The 22,978-nt window shown below is 42.4% G+C and overlaps 1 protein-coding gene across 14 annotated transcripts in view; it reads left to right on the forward strand.

Moving 5' to 3' along the window:
* DYM (dymeclin) overlaps positions 1–22,978 on the forward strand; it is a 210,324-nt gene that overhangs the window by 169,119 nt on the left and 18,227 nt on the right. For all 14 annotated transcript variants that reach the window (XM_015653511.3, XM_015653512.3, XM_033511405.1 and 11 more), the window contains one exon: positions 7,910–8,023. In XM_015653511.3, coding sequence (XP_015508997.1) covers positions 7,910–8,023 — 114 coding nt within the window. The remainder of the gene's footprint in view (positions 1–7,909; positions 8,024–22,978) is intronic.

Raw genomic sequence — 22,978 nt, forward strand, 5'->3', positions numbered from 1 at the left:
TCCTGGGGAGGATCTCCTCATTCTTGACCTGCTCTAATATTCTTATTTCAACATCCATCCTAGCCTGCTTTGATATAGAATAGTGAGCTGGCTGGGCTTTTTGTGTGACCAAGGCTGGTTATTCAGAAGAGGATGTATCCACCAACTTCCTGTGTACTGAGGAGCTGTGTTGGCTTTCAGGCTGTTGTGATCAATGAAATTTTGTGGCCCAAATTGTGTGAATTGTAGATGGAAATGCTAAATGGTTCAACTTTTGGTAATGCAAAGGTGGTCAAGAAAAATTACCTTTCTAAAGCTCCCCAGATATGTCTGCAGGGGCTCTCCTACATCCTGACTCCCTCTCTTGGTATTTTCTCTGGTCATAAACAGCAAAATGTTTTGATTATCTGCACCCATGCATACCAGGAGTGTAATTTTTGACAATGGCATTTAGTGACAGGACAAGGGGCAAGGTCTTCCCAGTGCCAGAGGGCAGGCCCAGCTGGGATATTGGGAAGGAATTGCTGGCTGGGAGGGTGGGCAGGCCCTGGCACAGGGTGCCCAGAGCAGCTGGGGCTGCCCCTGGATCCCTGCAGTGCCCAAGGCCAGGCTGGACAGGGCTTGCAGCAGCCTGGGACACTGGAAGGTGCATCGGAATTGGACTAGATGGCCTTTGAAGGCTCCTTCCAACCCAAAACATTCTAGAATTGCATGATTCCAATCATCAGAAAGAGATTCAGTGAGCAGTAGGTGCCTGTTACACACTGTGTCACTCTGTCATCCCTCTACTCCATCAAATTCTACCCACCACTTGATGAAAGATTCTCCCACTGTAAACTGTAGTCCAGATTTGTATTTCATAGAAAAATACTAACAGACAGTGTGATAATGTTTAATGCTGCAAAAATCAGAGAAAAATACAGAGTATGTAAAGTCTGTAATGAGTTTTGGACACCAGAACAGTTGCCAGTTTGCCTTGTCAAGAATGTATAAAATAGATATGACATATAAAGACTTAAATGCTTATTATTTTTATTCAGTTGGACATAATGTACTCATCAACCAAAAGGAAGCATGGAAGAGGTGAAAAGGCTACAAATTTGATGAAAAATTAATTGGAGAATGTACTGGGGATGTAATAATGAGTAGCTGATGGTGCAAATAGTAAAAGGCATCTGCTGCAATTCCTTGTGTGTATACAAGAAAAGAATAACCCAGAGGTGTTCTCTAAGCCTAACCATGCTGGTAAAATCTTGGCTGGAATACTGTGGGTTTAAAATCTAAGAACCATTTAGGTTGAATTAAACTTTCAAGACCATCAAGTCCAACCATTCCCCAGCACTGCCCAGTCCACCACTGACCCAAGACCCCAAGTGCCACATCCACATGGCCTCCAAACCCCTGCAGGGATGGGGACTCCAGCACTGCCCTGGGCAGCTCTGACAGGGATTGACAGAGCTTTATGTAAAGAAATTCCTGCTGCTGTCCCCCCTGTCCCTGCCCTGGCCCAGCCTGAGGCCGTTCCCTCTCCTCCTGTCCCTGTTCCCTGGCAGCACAGCCCGACCCCCCCGGCTGTCCCCTCCTGGCAGGGAGTTGTGCAGAGCCACAAGGGCCCCCTGAGCCTCCTTTTCTCCAGGCTGAGCCCCTTTCCCAGCTCCCTCAGCCGCTCCTGGGGCTCCAGCCCCTTCCCCAGCTCCGTTCCCTGCCCTGGACACGCTCCAGCCCCTCGGTGTCTCTCCTGTGCTGAGGGGCCCAGAGCTGTCCCAGCACTGGAGGTGCCTCAGCAGCGCCGGCACAGGGGACGGGCCCTGCCCTGGGGCTGTGTCACACCTGGCTGGCACAGCCCAGGGGCCACTGGCCTCTTGCCCACCTGGGCATACCTGGGCTCCTGCTCAGCTGGCACCATGAAAGATATTCCAAGTAGAAATAAGAGCTGTAGAAAGCAGAACCTCTGAAAGTGCTGATTTGCCAAAGGAAGGGTAAAGTGATGTGGTATTTTTCAAATAAAATGCTGCTATGAAGGGAAATGGAATAATCTCTTTCACATACTTGTGGGTTCACAGGTCGTAAGCAGAGACTTTTCCAAGGTTAGGAATAAGGAAGCACTGTGGTAGGTTTTCAGGGACCTCTGGAGCAGAGATTTGGCAGCATGGCAGTAGGGTGGAGGACAGACCAGCATAGGTCTGTAGGCACAGGTAGGTGTGGGGATGCCTCTGCAGCCCCACTAGAGCTCAGACCAGAGCAGGAATTGCTCAGATTACCTTCACTAAGAACTGGCCACAGTTACTCTGGGCTGTTCCTCAGGATCTGGACCTTTCAGTTTAATCTGGAGATACACATAATCTCTGTGTGCTTCATAACTGAGGCAAAAATAGGTGAATGTTTAAGGGTCATCAGTGTATTGACCACTTTTTATTGAAAATTACTTATTTGCCTCTGCATTTTTGTAAATAATCTAAAAATCACCATTGCCATGATTGGGAACATATGGGAACCATTAATACTCTACAGAAGAAACTGAAATCAAAATACCTTCTGCTTCCTATTACTTTACTTTTCATTTTAGAAAGCCATTTTAGTAAGAGATAGCGCATCTTGTTCAGCTAAAACAGGATATTCTTCTGAATATGAACAAAGAGGAATGCTATGGTTCCTCTTCTGGCCTTGTACAGAAATATTTCAGCTGAGAGCTGTCTATATGCCTCCACTTCAGAGGTGGTCTGTAATTTGGTCAGCCACCTCAGATATGTCAGGAATTTAGTGGAGACTCTTCGCTTATCATTCCTAAAGATGTGTTTGGTTCATGGCCACGGTGAGAACTCCTTGGCTTTCACTGCTCTCATAATTCCTACAAGCGAGCAACTGATACCAGGTGGTGGAACAGGCCTAACTAGGAGCTGCTAGAATTTTGTTTGCAAAATAGTCTGATAGACATCAGGAGATTGGGAGCAATGGCTTAGTGATGCAAAGGACTCGATTGATGCAATTTCCTACAAGGAATTTAATTCTTCAAAGACATTTCCCTGCTAGATTTTAAAATCAATCAAGTTGGCTTTGCTCTGGCATAGCAACCCCTGTTGTAAGACCTGCAGGACTTAAGAACTGAGTTTTTATGGCTTTCCTTAAAATGTCCTTAGAAAAACCTTGATCCTGCTGATTACCAGAGTCTGGCTAAATACTCTAAGGATTTGAGGTTTTGGTGGGTTTGGGTTGGGGCTTTTTTGGTTGTTGTTTGTTTGCTTTTGTGGGGGAGGGTGTCTTTTTGCCTGTTCTTTTTCTCCTCACTCCTACACCCTAGGAGTGGAGAGCAGAATACCTGGAAAAGCTCACGTGTCCTTGAACATGTTCTTCATTTCAAGGTGATTCTGAAAAATACTGTTCCTCAAGTTTGCTGATTAACCTCTGGTGTTTCTCCTGCTATTGAATCACCTGAAGTTGTTTCACCCCTTCTTAAATCCGTGAGGGTTGGCTTTGCCTCCCATTTGCTTCAGGTACAACTACTGGATACCAAATGTAGTTGTGATTTATGTTTCCCAATGGAAGCTACTTAGTTGAAGTGCTAATCCTGTGGTACTTTACAGTGAGAGGTTTGTTTTCTTCTTTTCTTCTCCATTCAGCGTGCCATCAATACACCATATTACTCTCCCAGTGGCTGGGAAGTGTTTCAAAGTGTTTCTTTCAATCACTTTCAAAGGGAAGCAAAATTGACAAAAACAGGTTCATAACTTACTTAGTGCCAAGTGATTTTTTCTTCTGTCTTGCAGAGCTGACCTTTGCAGTTGCAGGCAGAGGAGGCAGAAACGTGTTGTACTGTTATTTTTAGCTGGAGGAGAAAGAGAGGAGCTGTCATGTTCATTAAGCAGAGGCACTGCCTGGGCTGCCGCAGGCCTCGCAGCACTTCAGCATCTGCTGACAGAATCCAAGTGGAGAAAACATCTTGCCCTTGATAGCTCTGCTGCTGGCGTACTGTAAAGGGAAATATTTTGTTACTTCAGCCTTGCAGCCCAATTGAAAACAATAGTTGGGTGAAATAACAGACACTGTGGTTGTTCCCTCACAATCTCAAAGATAATCTCCAAAACCTAAAATAGTGCCTTTAAATGAAAAATGTTTCTAAATCATTCTAATCTTGTAGTACTTTTAATCTCTGGCAGTACCTTGTAAGTTTACAAGGTTTAGAAAACAAAAGGAGAAAGTATGAGTTTCTCATGGAAAATTGATCTCTAGGAAGAAATTCTCACTGATGGGGTGGGCAGGCCCTGGCACAGGGTGCCCAGAGCAGTTGGGGCTGCCCCTGGATCCCTGCAGTGTCCAAGGCCAGGCTGGACAGGGCTTGCAGCAGCCTGGGACACTGGAAGGTGTTCCTGCCCATGGCACAGGGTGGCACTGGATGATTTAAGGTTTCCTTCCCAACCAAACCATTCCATGAGTCTGTGATTAAAACCAGTTTTGAAAATCACTATAGACAACAGTTTTTTCTAGAAATGTTAATGGTATTTTAATACAAACCCTGGCAGGGCCTGAGCTAGAGGTGGCCAAGCCAGATCCCCTGTGGCCATCATGCCATATATCTGGGTACCTTGCACAGCCAGGACTAGACTCTCTGCAGGCCAAGGCTCTCCATACAGGGATCAGATATTCCTGATGAGGGGTTGTCTAATCCTGCATTAGATGTGCCTTTTAATCTCTGTTAATATGGAAGCCAGACTGGAGAGAGAGCTCTTAAAATGGGTTATTTTCCTTCATGGAGAGGCCTTTCAGTGCTCAGCATGACTAGGAAATGTCATTCATAGCAGCTTGTGGAGTTTCTTCTTACTCTTCTTTTTAAGCAGGTTCTGCAGTTGTTTTCTGTTTTCTTAGACCAGTTGCCCAAATAATTAAAGAGAAAATTAGTTTTCAGAGTATCAGGAAGACACCATTTCTCAGCTTTGTTTATTTGCACTAAGATCTGGGGTTTTTGTATTCATACAGTCATATGCTCAGTTGGTTTTAAAATGCACTAACACATGAAACTCATTTAATACTATTCATCCAGTTTATTTTTTCTGGTTCATTTTACTTTCAATGGGACAAGGAGTGGAAATCTGTTAATTTTATTTTTTTTTTAAATTCACCTCTGTAATTGTTACTTAAGTGTAGAAGATAATTAAACCTCTTTCAAAGGTAAAGGCTACTCTTCCTTAATATGCTGTTGAGCTTTTATATTTTTATATATGACTAGATAAGTAAGAAAAGTATTAGACCCTCTGCTACAGAGGTCAGACCTTGGGCATGAGGGATATAATACTGGATGCTCTCTGTTTTTATTCCTGATCCGGAGCTAACAAGAAAATGTCTTCTTTAGGATCTCCTCTGTATAATTCATCATTTATTTTTTTCTTTTTGCTTTTCTGTTCTCTTACTTCATTGGGATACTTGTGGGTACCTCACTGTCTCATTGGGATATTGTGATCTCAGGGTCCAATGAGAGATACTTCATTTATATGTTATTAGAAGTAGTAAGGCAAATAACTCCTAGTGATAAGTACCATTATTAAAGTAGATATTTTTAACTGTAGTCATCAACTACACATCAAAAATAGCCATTCTGAGTTCTCTAAAATGCTGACATAGCCTGAAAATACTGGAAGCCTGTCTTGCTTTTGTTCTTTTGAAATATAACCCAAAGAAGATTAGTACCTTTACCACAAAAACATAAGTCTTTTAAAAACATGTTAAGATTGAAGGGTTTGACTTCCCAAAATAGGAAATGTCAGAATTCAGGGAGAATCTGTGAGCTTCATTCAGTTTTTTTACATGTTTGCATTATGATAGTATTTTATCTTTTTGGTTAAAAGCTAAATATTAGGTTTTGCTTTTGTTGTGGTTTAGCAGAACTTGAGCTAACAAGGCAGTGCCACTGGGATGGATTCTCTGCAGGAGCCTGCCCTTGGCAAGGATGGGTTTCACCAGTGATTACTGACAACAGAGGAGTGTTGAAATGCAGGAAGATGTTTTTTTCTTTCAAAATCTGTGGGCAACTTGCTTGTTCCTCTGTGAGCTGTGTATCCTCCACCAGCAATTTGTCCCAAACTCTATGCCAAAACCATGTCAGCCTCAATCCGAGGTCCTCACGCTCCTTGCACAAGCTGTTTCTTGCTATTTTACTCTGTTATTTCTGGTCCCTCACTCCAGCTCCTTTCCTTATGATCCCAGCACATCTTCCTACTCCTGTTTTTTTCTAAGGATCAGAGATCACATTGCTCCACCAGGTCCTTATCTCTAAGAATGTAAAAGCCTACCTGCAGCATCTGCCAGAGGCAGTGAAATTCTCCCTTTCTGCTGAAGTATGGAGATAATCGTAGGGACAGCACAGAAGATTAAACCTGAATTTTCTCTTGACTGATTCCTGTATTTCTGTTGTTAGAAACAAAATAAAACAGGAAAAAAAAAAAGAAAACCAAAGCAAAACAAACAGCAGAATCCCATGACAACCCCAAAAAGCCACTTCCAGCAGCTTTAGTCTTCCTCTGTCTCATTCACTAAGTGCAAGAGTTTCTAGAGATCCCAGCAAACCTTGGGCTCCAAACAAGGGCTGGGCTTTCTGTGGGGGAAGTCACAAACAGGAACAACAAATTTGAATCTCACAGTAATCAAGCCATCAGCTGTCTTTGTTTTATGAACAGCAGCTGAGCTGGGAGGCATAATTAGGGTAATGGTTTCTGGCTCCAGCTGTGTCTCACTACAGAACAAAGAGAGCTCAGCAGAGATTTTGTAGTATAATACACTTTTCCCCCCTTCTGCTTGGGAGAATTATCGAAGATTACTCGATGGACTGGGACTGTGATTCAGATAGAAGTGAACATCAGTATTTTTCCAGAGTGTGTTGAAAGCTCACAGGATTTTGCAGAACCTACCATCAGCATTAGGCTTGCCTCCAGCCCAGGAATAGCCAGGTGCTCTGGTGTAGACAGGCTCTACCAAGTGCCTCTTGCCTTCCAGAGGATTCTAAGTAGGTGTTGAACTTTTACCCCAGACCCTTTTTGCATTTTGAGTCCTGGATCTCCTGTGTGACTAAGGAGTTTCCCTGGGATAAGGGATGGGGTTTGCAAAGTGTGTTCTTTTTGGGTGAAAGGAGGTTTTCTGATGTCACACATGGATAACTGTTGGTGGGATGTCTGCTTCTGGTGTGACCTACTGAGCTTGGAGAGGGATAAAAGTTAAAGCCTGACCTAACTGAGTTCTAGCTAACAGAGACCAGCTGGGTCACAGAAAAGGGAGTGGGAAAGGAAATACGGGGAAAATCAGCTTGGCTTCACCAGGGGGAGGTCTGGAAGATGAGAGGGAATTTGCAGGATTCCTTAGGCCTAGAATCCAGGATGTGGAAGGTATGTGCAGCACTTGGGATGGATATTGGGTAGGAGAGGGGTTTTATGGACTTACTTCTTGCTATCCCCTTGCTGTGGCTTTGAGTGCTATTCATCTCCCAGGAAATGGAGTCTCTCATATTTAGATACTTAAGAGTTGTCTTAAAGCCTTTTGTCTAGAAGTCAGTGAAACTATAATGGTTTTACTTTAATGCTTTACAATGAAAGTAAATTTCTAGCTCAAATCATAGACTAGAACAACTCAAAGGTCTGACGGGCAGAACTGACAGAAAGAAATATAGGCATGTGTCAGTTCATCGTACTTGAAAATGTAAATTTATTAATTCAGCTCTGCGTGTTTTATTGTAAAATTGTCTGTCTGTTTAAAATGACTGCAGGAGGATGCTGAGAGTTGTGCTAACTTGACATTAACAAAGTCTCCCTGGCTGTGACACAGGCAATAACGTGATTATTCTTTAAGAAGTGCAGATACAGCGGTGCCAAAAAAGAAGATGACAGCTTTGTGTATAAACTGATCCACAGATCTCTTCTATTTATTTATGTGCTGTGATGTTTCATTCCAGGTGATCAGCTTTTTCAGCTCCCGATTAGAGCAAGCTGGAGCTGAGCTGTCAGTGGAGCGAGTTCTGGAAATCATCAAGCAAGGAGCTGTTGCTTTGCCCAAAGACAGGCTAAGAGTAAGTGCTTAAGACCTCATCACTTGAAGTACACTGTTCCTGTCAATTACACATACATGCCCTTTATGTCTGTAACTTCAAAAAATCATCTCTCTTCTCAGTAGTGACTGATAAGTGATTACACTGTCGATTGCCATATGTGTATGTTTTCATTTAGATTCCTAATTTCTGATAAGTGTTTGGGTGAGTTTTTGTGATTAGTTATTAAATTGAAGCGTGTGGAGGAATTAAAATTTGCTGAAGCTAAGGTTTTCTTCATCGTATCCTGAAGATGCAGGCTCCTCGCTCCATCTGTTGTTTAGTTATGCTCTAACTAAACATTGATAATTCTCTCTTTTGATTAATTTCTTTTTCTGTCTCTAATGTTCTGCACCTCTGTCTGGGTCTATATTAAATGCTATAAAGATAAATTTGGGGGGCTTTAGTTAAGAATTACCCAACCTAGTGAAAATCAGTTCAAGACCTGTAAGTCTGGTCAACATGCTGATGAGCTTTCTGTATAATCCTGAGCAGTCTCCTCCATTCCTTTCTGAGAACCTCTCAAATCTCTTGAGGGATTTACCAACTTGACAGGTTTTGTGAGGCTAAAATCCATTAATGGCTGTGTGATGTTTAAGTACTGCAATAAAGAAATCTGTGTAAGTGGGTAAGTAAGCAAATGGGAGCTCTGTGTGTTTTTTAAACACAATGAATCTTGTTTCTCTGGTACGCCAAGTGTATTTTAAATACTGTCTGTTTTCTGAAGAACTATTTTTGTTGCTACTCTGTGGAGAGAGTGAGAGCACCATTTCTTTTGTGGTAACTTTAGTAAAATACTCTCTGATAAGGCACACTCAGTCCGTACAGCCACTGGAAACGTAATTTATTTATATGCTGGTAATTTTAAAACACCCAGTGGGAATTTTCTAGCTGGCTGCATAAACTAATGTCTTGCCTGCAATTCCCTGTGTCCCTGAGATGGCACATCTTCAGTCACTCAGATTGAATTCCTTCAAGAGAGGTTGGTCTAGAGTCCGAGTCCTAAGCTGCAGTACAGGAATAGTCTGAGTAACACCAGAGCAGTTGTTGGATCCAAATCCAGCCCTTCAGGTTGTCCTTTCTACGTGGTGATGCTGTGAATACAGAGGAACACTGGAACTTTGGCTGTTTCTATGACAACTTGTTCTTATGTGCAGATAATTAAAAGCTCTTACTTTGAGGCTACAGTGATTCTTTCTTGACACAGAGCCATCACCAAATAAATTCACTGCTTAGGGAAAAAATGAAGGTTTTCCCAGTTACTGAGTGTGCCACATTGACTGACATGTCAGGCCACAATTTACAGAAATGCTGTTTCTGGAGTCAAATTCCATCAAGTTTCAATTTTCTGCTCTAACAATATACAGTACTCAAAATTATATATTTATATTGCCACTTTATGCAATAAACCAGCAGTTTTTGGCATGTGCCAAGCTCTGAAAGTCCTCACCAAACAGTCAAGTACTTCCAGTTTTAAGGATGCTCAGTGTTGCTTGGAGCACTTCCCTTTCCTCTGGAGCGCTTGAATTTTGGGGCAGACTTACAAAGGGAATACAGCCAGCCTGGCACACTAATCTTTTATACTGACTGCTTACACCTACTGGGTTTTGTCTTCTGCTTTCCTTTGGTTTCCCTTATTTTTCTTTTTTACTTCCTTCTTTTTTTTTTCTTTTTTTTTTTTTTCCTTTTTTCTATTTCTTTTCTTTTTTATTACTTTGCTGAGCAGCAGTTTGGCCAGAGGACGTTACTTTTCCATGTCACCAAAAGGTGACATTGACCTTGGGTAGGGTGTTTGTATATCTATAGATAGATACGTATGTATGTATTGTCATGCATCAATTTATACATGCAAATAACATCCTTCCTTTGCACAGACAGTGATGAGGAGCAGCACATGTTTCCCTCCTGTAGAAATGGCCTTGTGAGTCTGTGCCCTCTGTCCTCATGCCTCTCTCCTGGGAGTCTCCCAGTTCCTCAGGTCTTCCCACTTGAGTCTGAGGTTTTCAGGGGAAGCTATTCTAAAGCTCGACAGACTCATATTAAGATCAGACTGAAGATACAGTTACACAATAACTCTGGCAACTCTGAGGCATTTCAGCAGCTAAATAAAGGAGAAAGCTTTAATCCTTATGTCTTTAATGACACTCTCTGGGCAAGTCTGGATGGGTGGGAGCAGCCCTACCCACACTGGCTTTCATGGCACCTTTCAGGGAGTTGTGCAGAGCCACAAGGGCCCCCTGAGCCTCCTTTTCTCCAGGCTGAGCCCCTTTCCCAGCTCCCTCAGCCGCTCCTGGGGCTCCAGCCCCTTCCCCAGCTCCGTTCCCTGCCCTGGACACGCTCCAGCCCCTCGGTGTCTCTCCTGTGCTGAGGGACCCAGAGCTGTCCCCAGGACCGGGGGCAACTTGTGCTCAACCAGTTTGGACAATGTCTGGAGGAATTGTGAATCTGTTGCATCTGTGTTGACAAAACCTACACATAATTCCAATGTGCAAAGCTGTGGAGTTCAATCCCAAGAATATATATATACATATATCAGCTTTGCAGTTAATTGCTAACTAATTTTCAAGCCATCCTTGCCTTTTGCCACAGCATACTGAAGTGCTGTAAAGTACAAGAGACCCTACAGAGATATTATTCCTGCCTCCTAGAAATAACCAGCTTCAGCTGAAGCACTCTGGGGGAGGCAGATGAAACACAGATATGATTTGGAAAATGAGGGCTGAGGCAGAGCTTTTACTCACTCGCTTCCCTGCAGCTCAGACAATGATGTTTTTTTTCTTGTGTGTAAGTACCTAATGTATGCATGGGTGTTTTCAAGTGAATGTTTTCAAGTTGCTTATCTTGGCCTTTGTTGAGGAAGTGAGCATTCAGAAGGTGCTACATGTATTCAGGTTCTTAGTTTGTTGCTTAGCCCATAGTTCAAACATGAATCAACGTCAACTAAAAATAACAGCACTTAGAGCCACGATCCTCATCTGCATAATGGAGCTTATCAGTTTGGGAGCACACCCTGATGCTCCTGCTCCTCTCCACTGTGGGAAGCAACACGGGATGCAAAGTGAGCATGTGTGGTAGCAGTAGGTCATGGATAAATATATATGTGTGTGTGTGTGTCTGTGTTAGGAAAGATATCCTGCATTTTCTTAGCAAATAATTATTGGGAAATGGGAGAACTCAGATTTTCCTTCCAGTCCTGGAGCAGTCTGACTGGAGACAAACAATATAATTAACATTATTTTAAGCATATGCTTTTAGCTGTGTACTGTGGAAGGCCAAGAAAGTCCAAGCTGAGCAATTAGCCTTTTAGAAGACTTCTGCACAAACAGAGAGATAAAGGGCAGGTGCTGAAATCAAGAGCTGGTTATTTCTCCCTCAGTCTGTGGGAGGAGATAAATGAAGTTAATATGCCCAGGATGGAGGCAGAAGCCATGGCGTGGAGATAGAGCTGTCTCCTTCGCAGACGAGCAGCCCACAACCCAGGCTCCCTGCTATATTGCAGAAGCTTATTAAAGGCAATTTAGAGATCATAGTGATAGGTGAAAATTAGCTTCATTCTTTCTTTCTATTTTTTTTAAAGTTCTCAGGCTGCCTTCCTTCCCTTTGGTGAACTGTCTGTACTTTCAGGATTAGGAGAGTGAGAGAAGCAGGACCGTGTCTGGAGCCTGTGACTTATCTCAGGATTCCAAGGGGAGTTAGCCAGCAGATAACAACTCTTCTGCAATAAGTGGGAAAACTTGTCTCAAATGCCAGCTAGTGACTGGAAGCTGACATTTGGTTTCATGGAATGCTCACACTTGGGAGGCCATGTTTAATGCTTTATAAAATAAAAGCCCCCATTACCTAAGCCGCTTAAGATGGAGATTTGTTTTTCATGAACATTTTCTGATCTGCTTGTGTTTTCCCCCCTACTCCTTTTCTCCCTATGTCAGTGAGTATTTTGTCATCAGTGTGCACTCTGTCAGATGTTCTAAGTGTGCTATGCAAATGTGCCATTATGCCATCAACTCTCACGTTTTTGATACGGTACAAAATTTAATATTTATTGAAGTGCATTTGAGTTCGATGGGCATTAAAATTTCACAGAATATGTAAAAGGAGCAGAGGTAAAAGCCTTCAGTCTCTTGACAGAACAAGTTTCGCTTTAGGTGTTAAAAGCACTTCTCCTAGGTTTCCCCTTCTATTAACAATGTACTTCCAACTCCATCAGCTTCCATTTGTTTCACTGAAAAAAACTGCTAATCACTGAGGCACCAGAGCACAGGGAAGGAGTAAATTGTCATCATGGTGACGGCAGATACTGCCTGGGAGGTGGACCAGACCAGCTTTATGTCCCTGGCACATCACCCTGGGAAAGCAGCACCAACACCAGAAGGTCAGCTAGAAATGTCATAAAAATAACATGGTTGGTGATTGAGTTGGCAGTGAATTCAACAGGGGATGCCAAGCAGAGGTGCTTTGGTAGAATCACAGAATCATTTAGGTCAGAAAAGCCTTCCAAGACCACAAAGTCCCATCATTTCCCCCACACTGCCCAGGCCACCACTGACCCATGTCCCTAAGTGCCACATCCACATGGCTTTTAAATCCCTCCAGGGATGGGGACTCCACCACTGCCCCTGGGAACCAGGGATTGACAGAGTTTTATGTAAAGAAATTCCTGCTGCTGTCCCCCCTGTCCCTGCCCTGGCCCAGCCTGAGGCCGTTCCCTCTCCTCCTGTCCCTGTTCCCTGGCAGCACAGCCCGACCCCCCCGGCTGTCCCCTCCTGGCAGGGAGTTGTGCAGAGCCACAAGGGCCCCCTGAGCCTCCTTTTCTCCAGGCTGAGCCCCTTTCCCAGCTCCCTTACCTGCTTCTCATCAGACTTGTGCTCATGGCAAATCAGAAATCAGGAATGGCCATAAAAGAAAGCGTATGTGAAGTCCCCAAAACCAAAAGAGCCTAAACAATTTCTTAGCTTGGTACTGAGCTCTGTTTGGAAGAATTTTCCTGCTTCTGCAGATGCTCCTCCCAGGGAGGAGACATCATGTGTTGAGCAGTCTGTGGTGCTGTCACAGCTGCAGAGGGACAGGACATAGACTGTCCTGCACAGCACCCCAGGTAGCAAAGGAAATCTGTAGTGTTCCATATATATATATATGCACCCTGTTGATCCAAAGAAACCATCCATTGCCCCATCTTCTATTAGAATTGCTCCTGAATACGATATTTTTCCCCATCTCCAGTCCCAGTGTCCTTAGTCTTGAGTGGCTGTTATTTGGCCACAGCAAGATGCTGGATTTCAGGATCCAGACTACTGGTCTTTAATAATCCAAATTAAACCTTGGGGCAGATCTGTAATTGCCTTTAAAGTTATGTACAGCTTTCTTGTGTTTGTTTTACTGCTGTAACACTTGTGCTGCTGTGGAATTTTTGGTGGAATAGTGCACAAATTAACTCTGTGTAACACCATGAAGGGGTAGGGACAGTGGAGTTACAGAGACCAGCAACTCCTTTACAGAGCTCCAGGGCACAGTGCTAAGAAAGAGAGACAAAAAACTTGCTTAAAAAATAAATTCATCCAGTTCTTCCTGATACTTATCTTTTTTTTTTCTTTTCTTTTTTTTTTTTTTTTTTTTTTTTTTTTCCCTTGCTCAAAGGTCAAAGTTCTTATTACAGTGGAAGCTGATTGTGTCTAATACATCCTTAGGTCTGACGCTAGGCAGGCGTCTACAACACAGACTTCCTTTTGCTGACCCTCAGCTGCTGTTAACCCTTACCCTGAAGAAGATCAGATTAGTGACAGAAGTGTAAGAAAGTTTTAAACAAAGTGCTTTTTCAGCCTTTCCAGAACACTGACCATATGCTGAGAATAAGAGTATTTATGGATTGTATATTTCCTTCTGACAATTTATACCCTCAATTAAGATGTCAGACTTCCCTGCTTCCGTGAGCTGACCTGTAAGTGATGGACAATAACTCACGTTTCTTTTGAAGGCATTTGTTTTAGAGGTCAGCTTCTCAGAGACCTTGAGTAGAGAAGAGTATACTCTGTGTCCCTTGAGAAATATTATTTTGGGTAATCAAAACTCCAGGGGGAAAAAATTATCTTGAAAGTTTTGATGGGCTTTGTGGTCAGAAAATAACTTATCATTGTGAAACTGTGAGCAGTCGAAGACATGTCTACACTCAGCTGACTCTGGCTAATCTTACAGTGGGATTATAAACCTGTCTGTCTGTCTGTCTGAGCCAGGGCAAACCCTTCTGCAGGTGCTTTTCTATTAAAGTAAGCCTTGCTACTTAAATTGGTGAGAATGAGTTGAAACTAAACTGAATGACACCACCTTATAATAAGTATGTCCAAGCAGGAGTTTCTATCATTTAAATCTGTTTAATTAAATGGTGCAAACTTGTGTGTAGGCAAGATCTAAAGTATGTGAAAAATACTATGGAAAAACTGTGATTATTATAGTGCTTGAAGTTAGATACTTGCTGACATAATGCATTGTATGGGAACTCTTGGCTTTGTAGTTTGAAACCTTACAGGAAGAAAAATAACGGCATCATCCCAGAAGGGAAGGAAAGCTTTGGGGGTTTAGTTCAGAAATAAATACCACCCTCGCTTTGAAGCATTAATATGATAATCCACAGAAATGTGACTTTAGTAGGAAGTAGGGTTCAGTAGCTAGTTAGAATACATAGCATTTAACAAAAAAATTTGCTTATGTGCCTGGTTGCTTTAACACTGAAAAAGCCAGTGGCCAAAGTGAATTCACTTTGCCACCTGTGGCATTCGAAGTTATGGAATCACAGAATCATTTAGGTCAGAAAAGCCCTGTAAAATAAATTCCCCCAAGGTGGCCAAGGCCACCACTAGCTCGTGTCCCCAGGTGCCACATCTACATGGCTTTTGAACACTTAAGTGTTCAAAAGTCTTTGAAATGTGATGACTCCTGTTGTTCCATGGTTAAAAGTGGATTTTAGCAGTCTTCAGAGAGGTTGTTTGTAGCCATGTGTAATGCAAATGCAGGTGATGAATTAGATTGAATACTAACAACACTTCATTTTCAGAAGCATCCTTCAGGTAAAATGGAAGAAATCAGTTAACTTAGAGACTTTCAGAAAAGATAAATAAATTCTACTGCATTCCTTAGCAATGTAGAGTGAAACTTGCTATCCACAGAGCTTCATATTGCTGAACTCAAGGTGTTTGAAATTTTGGCATAGGCTGGAAGTGTTGGTGAGTCATTTATCAAACATATTTATTCATTTTTCAAAGTTTGGTTTAATATTTTTATATATGGGAAAAAAACCCAAAGCAACAAGAACTCATCATACAGTTACCCATTCCCGTAACAGTTTACATGGATTTTGAACAGTCATACATGTCAAGATTTGCATTTCTTTGGTGTGATGTAAGACAAGTCCCCTTGTGTACAAGGTCTTAGTTACAGCTGAATGTTTCATCTGTTTGAGTGTTGCCAGGTCTAGCAGCAGTGGTGTGCACTGTGGCACTCACAGCCTCTCCCTGGCACTCCCAAAGAGAGTTCACTCACACTGTAACCAACACCATATTTACACTTTACTCTTAAGGCTGTTTGAAAAGGGGATGTGCTTTCCACCTTTCCCCAGTTGTGTCAGAGTGTGAAAATTATACAGTATCACATTCTTTAAATTATTTTTGTAGCATTATGGGGAACAGGACCAAAAAAAAAAATAAAATCAAAAAATCAAAAAAACCCATCAAAAAACACCCCTCAAATGGTTCCAAAAAACTAAATTTTTCAAATGTGAATGCTTCTGAGAACCCAAACAAGTTAGGTTTGCTTTTGCACAGCAGCTGTCAGTCAGTTTCGGGATTAAAACCAGCTTTATAACTTGCGTTTACTTCAGTGGTTATAAATTCTTTCATGGGGGCGGAGAAAAATAAACAGTAATTTTTGGCATTGTTGACTAGAACAAGAAAAAAACCCAACCATTTTCTTTTGCTTGTCTGCCTGGCACACAGTTAAAAACATATTAATGCTTTTCTGACACCTCCCTATTGAAGAGTAATATAAACATCACTGCAGCATCAACATAGGAAAAAAAAGCATTAGCAAACTTTTGAATCTCTGATCTTTAAACTGTTTCTCATGTAATATCAGTTTCCTATTGTAAAGCACCCAAAAATCCCTTTGAACAGAAAATAGTAATCATGCTTTCAACTTAGACCACTTGTATAAAGCTTTTCTTCAGAGATGAAGAATAAACTGAGAACTTCAGTCTTGTTTTCGTCTTAGTCACTGAAGCATTCATTTCCATGGGGAAAATCCTGCTTCCACTGGAAAGTTTTGCTGATGGCTCCAATATTCTCAAGGTTGTCAGGCTGTATCTTCATGCTTAGGAGATGATACCAGGCATGATGCAAGCAGGACAACAGGCAGACCCCAAGGCTGTGTGTGTGTCCCGTGGTGGGGAGTGTGTGGTCACAGTGGCTAGTACTAGTCAAGAGGAAAGAGGGACTGTGTTTCATGTTCCCCTGCCCTCTCCCTGATTTCCCTGGCTGCTACTCTGCGGGAATTGCATTGATTGCATGGTAGCTTAGAAAGTGGAGCTCATGCCATGGTCAGCAGCCTGGTGAGGATCTCATGTCATGAGAGCTGTGTTTCAGCTGGGCTGTGTGAACAGAGCAGCAAAACTGGGTCTGTGAGCTCCTGACCTTCAGCCACCTCAGCTGGAGTGGATTGAGAGAACCAGCTCAAGGAGCAATGGGATGGAGGTAAAGCTTTGTTAGCAGGTGCACAGTCAGCTCAAAGAAGCTGGGTGTGACTCAGGTTACTCACATCAAATCCATTAACTTTTGCTCACTCTCATCTTGAATAGTTTGCATTTTGTCACTCTTCATGTGAATGATTTCTCTTACACAGGTTATAATTCAAATACGACACTGCTGTCTGAATCCCTTTAATGTATTTTGACTGTTCATTGTAAATTTAGGTTAGATATTGGGAAGAAATTCTTGGCTGTGAGGGTGGGGAGTGCCCAGAGCAGCTGGGGCTGCCCCTGGATCCCTGGAAATGTCCAAGGCCAGGCTGGACAGGATTTGAAGCAACCTGGGATAGTGGGAGGTTCCTGCCAATGGCAGGGGGTTGGAACAGGATGAGCTTTAAGATCCCTTGCAACATTCTGCAATTCTATGACAAAAATACTAATCCTTCAGTGCTGGGCTTTGTTTATGTCAGCCAGCCTGTGGCACTCCATACCTGCAATGTTACCCTCCACTTTAATGCCACGTCCTCAAAAGAGCAGGAAGAAGACGTTTTCTTGCTGCAGTGTTCCTTGCTTGTTATGCAATGCTGTGCATGGAGTCATCACAATATTTGGTAGAAGCACAGCAGCAGCCCAAAAAGGATCAGTTATGTTGTGAATCTCAAAATGCTCCAAAGAATAGCAGATCTTTTTGTATCTCCAGGTATTCCCACCACTTTTCTCCTTTGAGGTTTAAAGCGTGCATTAATTAACATGAGTTAAAGTCAGGGAAGGAGCGGCAGGAATGGGGAGTTTGTTTGGTCTACATGTGGGTGTTATGTCTAAAACAGCGCTCTGGTGTTCCTCCAAGGCCACGTACCTTGTTTGCAAACCTGTGCAGATAGAGAATGTAGAGAACTGTCATTCTTTTATGCTGTTAGTTTGTATTTGTCACAGCTGTGAGCAGAAAGCACCCAATATCCCAGCAAAGGAGTGAGTAGTGATGCCGTGATAAGGGACAGACTCTACCAAGTCTGTGGCATTTTTTTTGGGAGCAAGATAGAATTTATCCTGGGATTTTTCATGCAGTAAAACTGGATTCAGACACATTGAGAACAAGCATATTTCTTTAGCTTCCCCACCTTTCCATTTATTACTTTGTTTTTCAGTGGTGGGATATTTTGCATCCCAGTAAACTCCAAACCCATAGTACTTTCTCCCTGTCACTGAGACATCTGGTTGTGCTGGGGGAGCTAATCAATTGCAGACGTCGTTGCTATTATAAGCCTGCAAGCCACTTGAAAACTTACCCAGGATTTTGGTAATGAAGGGCCTGAAGTTATTTTTTGAGCTTTTTCTTCTTTTTTTTTTTTTTTTCCTTTTAACTTCCCTTCAGGGGTCATCAGACTGGCAGTATTTTATTTATTTTTTTTTACAAGCTCAAATTTTGAAAGTTCAATTCTGTGTGTGTCAAGCTACTTGAATTTCCTGTAAAAATGTTGGAATTGTGAATTGATTTGTAATAATATGAAAGTGAACATCCAGGTTAACTCTGTCTGAAAAATTGGTATTTAAATAGATCAGAAACTCAGGGCTGATCTGGTGTTGAGGCACATTTGTCATTTTGCTATTAAAGCTGATATTTACTGGTAACATTCAGTAAGACTGTTGGTCACATTTATGAAGATAACTAAAAAAATTAATTGGTAGCGCAAAACAAAGAATGGTTTAGAACTTGAGAGTGACATTCAGCTCTTGAGGCGATGCACTCTATAGCTCCAATTGAAAATCCCTCCTTCAGAGCCTCACTGGTGCCAAAATCTAACCAATAATGAATGATTTATCATTCTGTATTTGGCTTTTTCCTGTTGGAAGGGTGGGGGCGAGATCCTCAACTCCAGAATACCGAGTCACTCCTAGCACTTGGCTCTGAAACACATAAACAGTGTGGACTGTTACAAGTCCCATCCCAACGCCTGTATTACATGGCCATGTGTTCTCAGAGTTCCTAGAGCCTGATGTCAGGCATGTGCTGGGGTTGGCGTATTTGATTTTCTGGGGGTCTCACGTGCAGCTGAAGCGGCCGTGCCGCAGCCTGGGCTCGCAGCGCAGTCTGGCAGCACCGGCGTTGTGCTGGTGCCGCTCGGCTGGGCGGCGATAAGCGAAGAGACAGTCTGGCTCCTTCCAGGAGCCTCTCGGTCATGTCTGAGCGCTCGGCAGTTCCCAAAGCCTCTGGCTGACTTTCCCCTGCGGACCGTTCATTTATCAGGAAATGGAATTGGTTACAGGATTTCGCGCGCTGCCAAACCTCACTGACGAAATCGGCCCGTTCTTGCTCTCAGAAGTAGGAAGAATGTGTTAACTCTTTGTGCCTGATACTTGTTTTTAGTGCTTTTGGTAAAAAAAAAAAAAAAAAAAAAANAAAAAAAAAAAAAAAAAAAAAAGCCAGGTTTCTTCCTGCTTTTAAAGGTTTCTGGAAATTGCTGACACACTCTCACCCTTTATAAATACACTACTAATGTAGGATAATTTTGCCTATTACATTTAGCTCTTTGCATCACAGTTACCACTGTCTTTATAAATATTATTTTAGAGCAATTGAATTATGTTAATGGGAGATTTGCCTACTGAATTCAGTGTGTTATTGCTTCAAAAATGTCTTCTGAATTAGAAGAGTGAAAATTAAAATTTATTTAAAACATAAACAATGCTTTGTTGTTTAAGGGAGGCTTTAAAGCCTAAGTTGTATGTATAGCTTATACATAACTTGTAGGAGCTTAACCAGAATTGAATAGAAATATGTCTTTAATTATGTATATAGGATGACAACAAGAAAAACCAAGTGCAGTTCTTTCTGAGTGTTTTGCTGGTTTTGCATTTAGTTACAAACCCAGCTGTGTAATGGCAAGGTAAACACCACTCTTTTTAGATGCTATTTGAAAGTCATTGTCTTTCATTATGGATCAAGTTTTCAACAAACTTTAAAAAAAAAAAAAAAGCACTTTTAAAAATGCAAATGTATATTTTTTTGTGACTTGCCAGACTCCAGGTTGCTCTGAAGATTGCAGGGCAGAGCTGGTTGTCAATCACAGAACCATCTGGATTGGAAAAGCCCTCTAAGAACATCAAGTCCTGCTGTTCCCCCAGCAGGCCAAGGCCACCACTAACCCATGTCCCCAGGTGCCACATCCACACAGGTCTTAAACCCCTCCAGGGATGGGGACTCCATCTCTGCCCTGGGCAGCTGTTCCAGGCTGGTCAACCCTCTCAGTCAAGAAGTTTTTCCTAATGCTCAGCCTAAAAATGAGCAAATTCTCAATTGTGCAAGTTGCATTGAGAGACAAAGAGCCATTTTGGTTTTATTAATATATTTATATTGATAGGAGGTACTCCTGGGGATTTTTCATTTCTCCAGTGGTCAACATCTGTCTCTTAAGACTCCCTAATTTTATCCCTAGTCAGCTAAGCTCACTCCTTTTGCAATACTGTTTCTGTGTCATACATAATGTCTGAGTGTTTAAGAGGGGATGGAGAAATGACCATTTGCAGGTTGTCTGCTGGTGGATGCAGGTGTCTGTTCCTGTACCACTTGAATCATTTCAGTTTGTGCAACGATGTCTCTCGTAACACATCAGTCTGTTTGAATGCAGTCAATAGTTGTAACCTCCCATGTTTGAAATTACGAAGCCCAGAGGTAAAGCACAGTGCACATATGGTAATTATTATGTCTGGAAGTGGTTGCTGCATTAATTGATAGCAGTACCAAGTAATGCAGCCCCACTTAATTTCATTGCTTCTTATACAAAAATCCTGTAAACAGGATTTTTTGCAGTCTAATATGGTAGAGTGCTTTTTCTTCTTTTTATTATGAGCAAATCACTGTGGAAGTATTTAGAGCTCTCTTAGCTCATTTAGCTTCATGGCAATATGTGATCCTTTGTTCCATAAACAAAAAGTGGCTGAAAACAGCTTGTCCACAAGCTGTGAAAGCACCATGTAAGCCTCATCTGCTGCTCTCTGAGACATGGTTGGTGTTGCTGGGGCTGGTGCCAGCGAGGGACCCTGCTCCTGGCCTGCATCCTGCGAGCCTGAGCCACTGCAGGGGAGGATAGCTGGGTGATTTGGCCTCATTACTGACATAACTGAGGCTTGTAAAACTCAGATGTTTTCCAAGCTGTGTCTGCAGCTCAAGTTAACGTCAAAAAATATTACAAATTTAGCATTCCTTGCTTTTAAAAAGTCGTGGTTTAGTAGTATAAATATAATTTTCAGTTTCAAAGTAGTGTGTCTTGAGTAGTCCTGAGGATCTCAGAATGTTGGTCCTTTCCATTGTGAACCAGGAAAGTCACAATGGCTAAGGGATTTGCATGTTTGGAGGGAGATTCCTCATTCTGTCAGTGAGAGGCTGATGATGATGATGATGAAGGCCATCAGAGTGCCAGCAACACTGAAATCTTCTTGCATTATGTGTTGAAAAATGAGTGAACTTGTCACCATCCCAAAAGACCTTTACTGTCATCTGAGGAATCTCCAAATAGTTTAGAACCATGGTTTGGGTTTAGAACCAAACCAGTGGTTTGAGTTAAAAGGGCTTAAAGCCCATCCAGTGCCACCCCCTTCCATGTCAGGGACACCTTCCACTGTCCCAGTTTGCTCCAGCCCCATCCAACCTGGCTTTGGACACTCCAGGGATCCAGGGGCAGCCCCAGCTTCTCTGGGAAATCTGAGCAAGAGATTTGCCTTTCTTCAGTGCTTGCTTAAAATCTTAATTTTCTTGAATACATACAATATGGACTGGCTGAAAATAGACTGTTTTGAAGTAAAAGGTAGTAAAACTTATATAAATCATATAAATGCAAATATAATGTAGCAAAACCTTATGTGTAAAGTTCTCAGAAGCACTGGGGAAGGTTTCACTGGCATCAGGGTTGTGGTGATAGTTGTAGTTTTAAAATCAAATATCTATTTTTATTCTCCTTTGCATCTTACTTGTAGTTAGGTTACAGTTCTCTAGGAAAGATGCATCCTGTTAGTACAGAAGGCTTATTTATCTTACTGAAATCCAGGGAACCACATTTCATTCCAGGATAAAGGAATGCATCAGAGATTGCACAAGAATCCAAGGTAGCTTGGGAGGGTGGTGCTTGGGTGAGTGACTGGAGTAGAGTGATTCTGCAGTTCAGGAATGAGGTGCATTGGCCAAGATGAGGATGAAGGGTGGGCTAGCACAGGACACTCCTATTCCCAAGCTGCTCTCTGCGTGGAGACTAATATTTACATGGAGGCTTAATGTCTGTCCCCTCCACCCCTGAAGATTATTCCAGTTACCTTCTGGAAACTGTATTCTGGATTCAGTCACTTCATTCCCAAGTCACTGTTTTCTTTGCAAAGCTCAACAATTGCACTGGAATGAAATTACCTTATCCTGGAGTTGCCATAGCTGCTTCCAAAGAGCTGTCCCATAATACTGTTATGCAGGTCAGTCTCCTGCAGAAGGCTGGGCAGTATTTTGCTATCCCAAACCAGTTTAAGAAAAGAAGTTTAAAGAAAAACGTGTAAATGTCTTGTGCAGACAACAAGGTCCTACCTGTCCAGCCAGGACTAGGTAACAGTAAAAATTGAATTGTATAAATGCAAATGTAAAAACATTCATACAGTAAAATCTACTGTGTTTCTGAGACTTAATTTTTCAAACCAGTAAAAATGGAAAAGGGAAAATAAACCAATACCAGCAGCAGGTTGATGAGGAGTGCAGAAGTTGGCTGTTTCTCTCCCATGGTTGTCTTCACCTTGCCATCACTTGAGTTCCCTTTGCCGCTCTGCAGTCACAGCCCTGTACCCAGCTGAGCTGAATAATGCCTCAGCCTTGGCTGTGGCACTCTGTGGGTTGTAATTAACTAGCTCCCATTAAGGCAACAGATGAAAATTCATGCAGTTACATGCAAAAGCCTTAGAAGATGAAATAGTGTCTTGTAACAACAGGTGTTAAAGGAGGTTTTGTTTCTTTTTCTGCTCAAGACAAAGGTAAAAGTTTTAAACTAAAGGTAGAGTAAGGTATAAGGAGGAAACTTTTTATGATGGTGGTGGTAAAATACTGGTACACATGGCCCAAGAGGTGAAGGATGCTCCATCCCTGGAAGTGTCCAAGGCCAGGTTGGGTGGGCCTGGGATAGTGGAAAGTGTCCCTGCCCGTGGCAAAGGGTGGCACTGGATGAGCTTTAAAGGTCCCTCCC

This window comes from Parus major, chromosome Z (genome assembly GCF_001522545.3).
Source record: "Parus major isolate Abel chromosome Z, Parus_major1.1, whole genome shotgun sequence".
Lineage (NCBI taxonomy): Eukaryota > Metazoa > Chordata > Aves > Passeriformes > Paridae > Parus > Parus major.